Source organism: Oryctolagus cuniculus, chromosome 8 (genome assembly GCF_051225735.1).
Source record: "Oryctolagus cuniculus isolate XC-2025 breed Fujian yellow rabbit chromosome 8, ASM5122573v1, whole genome shotgun sequence".
Taxonomy (NCBI): Eukaryota; Metazoa; Chordata; class Mammalia; order Lagomorpha; family Leporidae; genus Oryctolagus; species Oryctolagus cuniculus.
Window position 1 is genome coordinate 12,780,711 of NC_142874.1, and position 9,363 is coordinate 12,790,073.

At 43.4% G+C, this 9,363-nt stretch overlaps 1 protein-coding gene across 2 annotated transcripts; it reads right to left on the reverse strand.

Annotated features, from left to right (window-relative positions):
• Window positions 1-4,668: 4,668 nt before the first annotated feature.
• LOC149124828 (transforming protein RhoA-like) lies at window positions 4,669-6,577 on the reverse strand. Of its 2 annotated transcripts, XM_089301929.1 has the most exons (2): window positions 5,310-6,577; window positions 4,669-5,203 (listed from the first exon to the last, which is right to left on the reverse strand). In XM_089301929.1, exons 1-2 carry the CDS (start codon window positions 6,137-6,139, stop codon window positions 5,152-5,154), a joined length of 882 nt encoding a protein of 293 aa, XP_089158055.1. In that variant the 5' UTR covers window positions 6,140-6,577; the 3' UTR covers window positions 4,669-5,151. The 2 variants fall into 2 exon arrangements, with proteins under 2 accessions (XP_089158055.1, XP_089158056.1); XM_089301930.1 differs by lacking the exon at window positions 4,669-5,203 and having other exon boundaries at window positions 5,259-6,571.
• Window positions 6,578-9,363: the final 2,786 nt, after the last annotated feature.

Genomic DNA, 9,363 nt, shown 5'->3' on the forward strand with positions numbered 1-9,363 from the left:
TTGGGGGTACCTGGAGGCTTTACTATTCACTAAATTTTGACTTATGAGTATTTTCATATACATATATATTTGTCATGATTTTTAAACTCAATGACATTCAATTGATTTAACAATAAGCTGTGATATCACACAAAGCGAGTACGCTATCTTCACAAGGAAACCAACGCTTAGAGAAGTTAGACTACCTGTATGACACCACACAGCTAATGAGTGCTTAGAACATGGCTCTCCTGCCAGTGGTTGGTACAGTGGATGTCTCACCACAAGGTACTGTACCCCTGACAATGGGAGAGCCTGTCTGAGGACATGATGCAATCAGAATTATCTTTGGAAAATGGGATTTGTGGTGGGGGCCATTTGACAGTATTCTGTCAGACAGAGAAGCTACCTCATTCTAGTAGAAATGAAGAGTTTTTTTTTTTTTTAATTTTTACTAGCTGGGATTTTTTTTTCTAAATATAGAGGATTACAGCATTTCTTCATGAATTAAGGCTTGAAAGTCATAGGGAAAGTATGACTACGTTTATTTTACAGATGAAAAAACACAGGCTTAGAGATGTTACGTAGTTCACAGTGGAGTCTGGACTTTGCCTGTAGCTTCTGGAGAGAAATTTGTATCATAACTATCTGGAATGTTTTTATTTGAGAATGTGGCTGGCCATGACTGATAATCTTCAGATGAGAGCAGACCACACCAGAAAGCTCAGCCATGTGATTTTAGAATTGGGTCTTTGAATCATGTGGTATCAGTTAACCTGGAGGCTGAATCTCAACTACAGAGGCAGTCAGTCAATCCATCATGCTTACCTAATAGGACCACAATAACAGCTCTGCACACGGGGAGACCTGGGTCAGCTTCTCTGGTTGGCAGCACTGCATGTGTGGTTATCACCCACGAGTGCCGAGAAGGCAGTATGTGCTAGGGGCATGTGGAATCCTCTGTTCCCCTGCATTACAATTGGTCATCACCAGGTGTGTAACAGCCTTCCTGATTACTGTGGGCCTTTCTCGTGAATTAGCAAGCACAAGGGTAGTTTTGGGAAACTACTGACTTTTAAGTTGGTGCAGAAGTCAGAGAAATCTTGTATGAATTTTCCCTTTTTACTTTGTAGCTGGACTGTAACTCCTTGCAGTGGGTGTCAGAAATGATCATGCACTCAAACTATAGTTTGGCTAACTCCACGTTAGTAACCAGAGCCAAAGCCTGAAATGGAACCCAAATGATTGTAACACAGGTGACACACAAGTGCGCATACAATACTACAATACTTTTTTTTTATTTACAAAATAGTGTTAATCAATCACCATAGTGCGTCCTACCAGGAATATCCAAACCAGTGTAGAAATTGCTGAAACAAACTTCAGTAGAAACGACAGTAACCAGAGCATCTGGAAAGTGGGGTGTAGTGGGAGGTAATAGGAAGGAGTCAGTCTGCTGGGGCACAAAGCAGCAGAACCCAGTGAGAACTAGTTCCTAGTTTTTGGCTTTGGCTTGACACAACCCCAGCTATTGCAGCCATTTGGGGAGTGAACCAGTGGATGGAAGATCAATCTCTGTCCCTCCTTCTCTCTCTATAACTGCCTTTCAAATAAATAAATCTTTTTAAAAATCACTTTTAACTTTTTAAATTACTTTAAATTTTAATCATACTTTCTATAATGCAAGTATATCGTAAATAAGTGTATTTCACATTTTATTTGATTTGCATATTAAGCTATATGTTCATCCTCATAGGCTGGCTTTAACCAATAATACAATCAGCTAATGATAACAGAAAGCAGATGATCATATTGTCAATTCATATGCTACTCAGTGGAAAAGCAGTGGTGTAGATTGCAAATCTCAGGCTTCAGTTGAAATTCTTGTTTGTTTCATCCATGACCGTTTGATAGCCAGGCCAAATTTCCTTTACCTGAACATCTGCATGGGTCATTTTCACCTAAGAGAAGCAAGATATTATGACACTCCCTTTGCAATTTGTACTTTTTTAGGCAAGCCAAGACAGTGATTCTCAAGTTAAAAACATTTAGAATCAGATCACATGATAAAGTTGACAGCAAAACTCATTAAAGGAAGAGAGAGATTCTAATACCACTTCAGTAGGGGAAAAAACCTATGTGCACTTAATCTGTTCCACTGATTATATAAATTTTCCAACAGTTATTTTAAAAGTTTCTTTCATTTTTAAGATTAGAGATCAGATACTTAAAAAGCAAGTTGATAGTTTTTTTTCTATAACAATTTATTAGGAGCAAATAAACAAATTGATAGTTTATTAAGTTGTCCTAGAGACTTAAATTTCTTTGAAATCTTACAACCATGCAAAGATGTGCATTTGGAATCATGGGATCTGCATGCCAAACTACTTCTGGATATTCAGTTTTGCAAAAAGTTAAAGCCAGAGAGATGGTTTTCATATCAAATGGTTTCATAAGAGCTGAGTTGGTTCCAAAGAGGACCTCTGCTCTCGGCAGTAGTATCAGGCCTATGTTATCTGGCTTCGCGACTTGTAATTGCTGATATGAAGCTCACAATTAGTACACAAGGCCTTAATATAAGTGATATAATTGATTTTCAGAAAAATCATTTTATTCACTGACCTCTTTTGAAGAACTGGAATTTTTACCATTCCAAATACTCTGAATTCGAACTAAGCAACTATATTTTACTCACAATTGTGTTAACATGTAAGGAAATACTTTTATGATTTTTTTGTAGTCTGAACAACTCAGAAACTGAACTCCCTTCCTAGATCTACATACTTGATTTTCTTACAAAAATAACTTGTTATTATGCAATATTAATATGAAAAAGGCAGTCTCTGACAGTAAACCAATAAGTGGAATAACCCCTGTTTCATCATGAGCTAGAGTGAAACATTTTTCACTGTAAAATTATTCTTCTTACCTGAACAAAAAAGAAATTATTTTTAGTTTATAGTCGTCCAAAAAAGGCACAGGTTGAAACACAAGGTCTGGGTAGTAAAAATGTATTAGAAAGATGCTACAAAAACCAGCAATTGTATAGGGAACATTTTTATGAAAGCAATTTCAGAAAATAAGTGAACACATTTATCTCTAAAATCTTCTCTTGCCTTTTTTTTGGGGGGGGCAGGCAGAGTTAGACAGTGAGAAAGTTCTTCTTTATGTTGGTTCACCCCCCCCACCCCCAAATGGCTGCTATGGCCAGCGCACCGCACCGATCCGAAGCCAGGAGCCAGGTGCTTCCTCCTGGTCTCCCATGCGGGTGCAGGGCCCAAGCACTTGGGCCATCCTCCACTGCACTCCCAGGCCACAGCAGAGAGCTGGACCGGAAGAGGAGCAACCGGGACTAGAACCCGGTATGCTGGCGCTGCAGGTGGAGGATTAGCCTAGTGAGCCACAGCGCTGGCCAAAAATATGAAGTCTTCTCTCTGTCTCTCTCTCTCACTGTCTAACTCTGCCTGTCAAAAAAATATATAGTCTACTTTGATATATTTGTGATACTCTACAATGCCCAATGAATTGCTATACATTTACTTCTGATACAGCAATCATTTATGCACTTACTGTTGTAAAAAAGTACTCAATTTGAAAATTTAAAAGTATTTCTTGAACTTTTATAAGTGAAAGAAAAACAAAGAATCTCTTTATGTTAATATAGCATGAAATCGCTGTATCTGTTTATTTTGTAACATCATGAGCATTTTTAAAAGAAAAAATATAATCAGAATATTTAAGTTACCTCTGTTTCGGCCAGTCACAAAACTTCCAGTGAAAAAGTTCACTTTGTATATCTTAGACATGTATGTAGACAATAGCAGAGAAGGCTGTGGTGGAGCCAGACACCCAGAACCTCATTTCTAGGGGACAGCAATCTACAGCCAATGGACTAAATTTGGCCTGGGGCCTGTTTTTGCATAGCGCTAAGAATGCTTTCTGTTTCTTTAAAGGGTTGTTAATAAAATAAACCACCAACAAAAGAATATACAACAAAGAATGGTCTCTAAAGCCTAAGATACTTATGATGTGGCCCTGTACTGAACAAGTTTGCAAACCATTTCTACCAGTGTTTTACAGAATTCAGAGTGGAGCTACAAACCAAGATAATGTTTGTTTATTCCCACCATGATGATATATTTTAAATCTCTATAAATCCTATCTGGTTGCTTAATAATTTAGACTAACAGTGACATTGAAATCTGTCTTCCATTATCACCTTTCTTGCCATTTCAGGTTTCAAAAAACTTCAGCACTGTTTTTGGGGCTGAAACTACCTTTATTTGATTAGTAGTTGGAAAAATTAACAAGTACAGGGGAAAAAAATTAGTCCACTAAAGAGAAGCGGGAAATCAAGCTCCACCTTTAAGATTGGCAACTTCTCTGTGAGGGAACCTGGACCCAGTGAAGAGAAAAAGCGCTGTGAATTAGAGCCAGAGCCTGCAGGCCAGGTGAGAGAGATTATAGCACCTTCCACAGATTCTAATTGCCTCAGGTGTGAAAACAAAGTCCTATTGACTTAGCTCATCTCTGGAAACAGGTACTGATATAGGTAGAAAACAAGTGATGTGGTTATCTTTTACCAGAGATAAAGTGGGAATTTCTAAAATGAAACTTCAATCTCAATTTTTTTCAAACACTACTTTTTTTTTTTTTCACAAGCCAATACACATTCTGAAGGGTTGGCAAATATCGGTATTATGCAATGCAATTATACCAAAACCACATTTAGCCTGGGGTAGATATATTTATTTTTGGTAACATACATTAAGTGGCACTAATTACACAGGAACCATAAGGTAACAAACCTGAAACCACAGAGCTGTAACTCTGCCACAGCCGCATGGACTTGGGTCTTGCTGGTTGAGTCCCCACTCCCCCCCTTTTTTTGAAACAAACTGGATACCCAGAGGTACACCAATGAGATCTGCTAAGGAGCAAAGCGCCACAGTGGTAACACATCAGAGTACCCTGCAGCTGCCAGGTGGGATGCTGGTTTTAAAGTAGTTCCAACCCGATTCACAGGAGACACCTGCTTTCTCTTTCAAGAAAGAAGCAAGAAGTGAAGAAATTCACAGCACCTGCTGTGTCAGGCAGGGTTAGGGTACAGGGCAGTGGGGGGGGGTGGTGGTGGTGGTGGTGGCCGAGTTGGATGTCATTGACCATGGTTGACTAATAAACGCTGTAGCAAGGTGACTTCTGGTTTGCAGTCTTTGGTAAACTACTGATAAATGAAAAAAAAAAAAAACACGCCAATAAGCAGACAGGAAGCCCGGCGAACACGCCACTCGCACCGAGCCGCAAGGTTTCACAGGACCAGGCAGCCCCACCTCTTCTTGCCGCGTCTGGCGTGCAGAGCAGCCCTCGTGGCCATCTCAAACACCTCCCTCACGCCCTCTTTGGTCTTCGCCGAACACTCCAGGTAGCCGAAGGCGCCAATCCTGCTGGCCACGTCCCTGCCTGCCTCAGGCCGCACGGGCTCCTGCTTCCAGGCCGCCAGCGCCCGCCTGGTGCCCGCGTCGTTCCGCAGGTCCTTCTTGTTCCCCACCAGGACGAGGGGCACGCCGGGGCAGAAGTGCCGGACCTCCGGGGCCCACTTGGCCGGCACGTTCTCCAGGCTGTCCGGGCTGCTGATGGCGAAGCACAGGAGCACGACGTCGGTGTCCGGGTAGGACAGCGGCCGCAGGCGGTCGTGCTCCTCCTGGCCGGCCGTGTCCCACAGCGCCAGCTCCACCCGCCGGCCGTCCACCTCCACGTCGGCCACGTAGTTCTCGAACACCGTGGGCACGTACTCCTCCGGGAAGTGGTCGCGGCTGAACACCACCAGCAGGCTCGTCTTGCCGCAGGCGCCGGCTCCCACCACCACCAGCTTCTTCCGGAGGGCGGCCATGGCGGAGGGAGGCGCCGCGCCCGCCGCAGGCCCAGCCCGGGCGCCAGTCCGGGGCGTCGCGGAGGCTGACGAGGGAACGGACGTGCGCGAGCCGCTCGGGAGGCCTGCAGCTCCGGGAGCGGGAGACGCGGCGCGCTTTCCCTTCTCCCCGCCAAGTGAGGGCAGTGTGAGGACGGCGCGGAATGGCCGTGTGGAGACGGCGCGGTGCGGTGTGTACAACGGCAGGAATGACCGGAAGCTGTGTGTGGACCTCGTATTTATAACCACCATGATGGCAGCATGGAGATGGTGCGGTGCGGTGTGTACAACGGCAGTAGTGACCGGAAGCTGTGTGTGGACCTAACATGGCGGCGTGGAGACGTGGCGCGCTTTCCCTTCTCCCGGCCAACTGGGGGCAGTGTGAGGGCGGCGCGGAATGGCCGTGTGGACACGGCGCGGTGCGGTGTGTACAACGGCAGGAATGACCGGAAGCTGTGTGTGGACCTCGTATTTATAACAACCACGATGGCGGCATGGAGATGATGCGGTGCTGGTTTTCACAACAGCAGGAATGACCGGAAGCTGTGTGTGGACCTAACAGCGGCGTGGCGTGGACACATGGCGCCTTCCCTTTGCCCTGCCAAGTGAGGGCAGTGTGAGGACGGCGTGGTGTGGAGACAGCGCGTTTTTCACAACGGTAGGAGTGACTGGAAACTGTGGACCTCGTTTTTGTAGCAACCGCAGTGGCAGCGTGGTGACGGCACGCTTCTGGGTTTCACCTCCAGGTAGGAACGCGGGCTGTGCAGGTGGCATGGTGCCACCTTGCACACCAGCAATGTGGATACTATGCATGCTGACACAACCCGAGTTTAGGGCCTTGAACCCTGCTCTGAGAATTAAGTTAGGTCGGGTTGGGTTTCTACTCTCTGGCCTGCTGGCTGTGCGAACTTGAGCAAGAGTTTTTACCCCAGTGGTGTCCTCAGGAAACATACTCATGCAGAAAGGGAAAATGGAAACTGTTTAATGATGTTTGAGAATTTTTGATGCAACAGTTTAGTTTTATACATCCCTATACGTTTTTCCATAATACATCATTATATTTTTAAATTAAAAATTCATTTCACAGGAGAAAGGAGGAAAGGGTAAATGCATCCCACTTATGTCAGGATATTTTAATTAATAAGTTTTTTTTTTTTTAAGCAAAAACTCCATCCCTTGTATACCATAATCTGAAATTTCCTCATCCCAGCAAAGACACTCAAGGATAGAATTTTGATGGGGAGGTCCCAGTAGAACAGAAACTCCCCCCACGGCAGATTTGAGTCTCTTGTGCTCAGTGTTATACCTTCCGTACCTGGAGTGCTTCTGGCCTAGAGTCTCAATGACTTAGAAGGACATCCTTTTGCAGACAAAGGAGTCTATGAAGATCTAGGCATTTGGTATTAACTAGTTGAGAGAAAGGGTTAAATGAGGTTCAGAAATGGAGTTTGAAAGGGAGAATCTGACTTAAGGTCTAAGTGATAGAATTCATTGTTGCCGGATCTTAGCATGCCACCCTACTGTCTGTTTTTAATACATACCACTAATGTCATAGAGCAGGAGCCATTTCAAAAGGAAGCCATGAGTGTGTTGTAATATGTATGCAGTCAAGATGTAGTGCAACACAAACCTAGGTGTAAACTATATAACAGACAAAAGAAATGTAAGTCAAACTAATAGGTGTCTTACATCTGTTAGAAAAAGGGAAAAATACTAATTTCAGAAACACTGATTGTAAAATGACTTTTTTCTTGGAAAGGGACAAGGAATGATTATACAAATCATGTTTATTAATATTTGTTGAACTTTGAGTTCTAGACATCTGATAAGGATGAAAAAGTTAACTGAATCACTAAAAATACAGATCAGCATAACTCATAAAGTTTAGATCATGTCTCAGAATTTATTTACATTACTAAAGTAGTAATCCTATCGGATAATTTGATTTACTATATCTATGAATTTTGTTTATAATAAGCAATAGTGTGGAATGGTGTGACAATCAAGACTTGGTAGTAGAAAAGTGTGTTTTGGTGCTGTGTTGTTCATTGTTTGAATAGCTTTGGGCAAGTCAATCTGGGTCAGTTTTGTTTTCTGTAAAATGGGGACAATAATACATACCTTAGCAAGTTGTAGTAAGGACTATATGAAGTAGGTAAAATAGCTGGATCAGAAGTGAAACAGCTAGGACTTGAACTGGTGATCATATAGGATGTTGGTGTTGCGGGTGGTATCTTAACCAACTGGGCCACAATGCTGGCCACTGATGAAGCAGTGAAGCACTATTAATCAGTTTCCATAAATGATACAGTTTGTGTTAGTTTCTGAGACCAAATCCATTTCTAAATGTTCTGGTCTTTAGAGTTACTGTGTAATTCATGTCATATTTCCTGTTTGATCTAATATATGTAATATTTTGGCATTTCTTTCTTTTTTTTTTTTTTTTTTGACAGGCAGAGTTAGACAGACAGAGAGAGACAGAGAGAAAGGTCTTCCTTCCATTGGTTCACCCCTCAGATGGCCGCTATGGCCGGTGTGCTGCACCGATCCGAAGCCAGGAGCCAGTTGCTTCTTCCTGGTCTCCCATGCGGCTGCAGGGCCCAAGCACTTGGGCCATCCTCCACTGCACTCCTGGGCCAAAGCAGAGAGCTGGACTGGAAGAGGAGCAACCAGGACAGAATCCGGTGCCCAACCCAGGACTAGAACCCAGGGTACTGGCCCCGCAGGTGGAGGATTAGCCAAGTGAGCCGTGGCACCGGCCTATATTTTGGCATTTCGTCAACAAAACACAACAAAAACAATTCAAAAGAACGTATTCAGTACTTTACATCTGGAAATGTAAGGGAAATTGACTTATGTCATACAGTGGAGGCACCATTGGAAATTATGGGGTTTTCTAGGGATACTTCATACTTTCATGTCCATTTGTAAAAGCTAGTGGAAAATTAGCGCGACTAAAGCAGGGTACTAAGGATTCAGACCCATCAGGCCTGGAGGTTTTCTCAGCCTGTCAGGACTACTCAAATAGTCTAAATGCTTGGGTATGCCCCAAATTCTTATGTTGGACTTCTAATCTCCAAGGAGGAGGTGGGGCCTTTTGGAGATGATTACATTTAAAATGTAGCCCTTATACATGTCATTTACAAGAAGAAACAGAAAGCCGCCTGTCCCTCCCGTCACGTGAGGACATAGTGAAATGGTGCCTTGTATTAACAGGAAGTGAGCCCTCACCAGAGAGGAAAGCGGTTGCTACCTTGACCTTGCACTTCCCAGCCTCCAGAACTGTGAGAAATACCTGTTATAGCACCCCAAACAAACTAAGACACCAAACAACTGAAGTCCTAGTTAAGGGCAAACAAATCATGGAATGGAAGTTTTAACCATCAAGCATAAGCCTCTCCTCCAAGTTTCTAAGTTTTAACAATTTCACCCTTTTCCCTTTGTTCCCTCAAGCCTATGGATAAAAACTGTTTCTT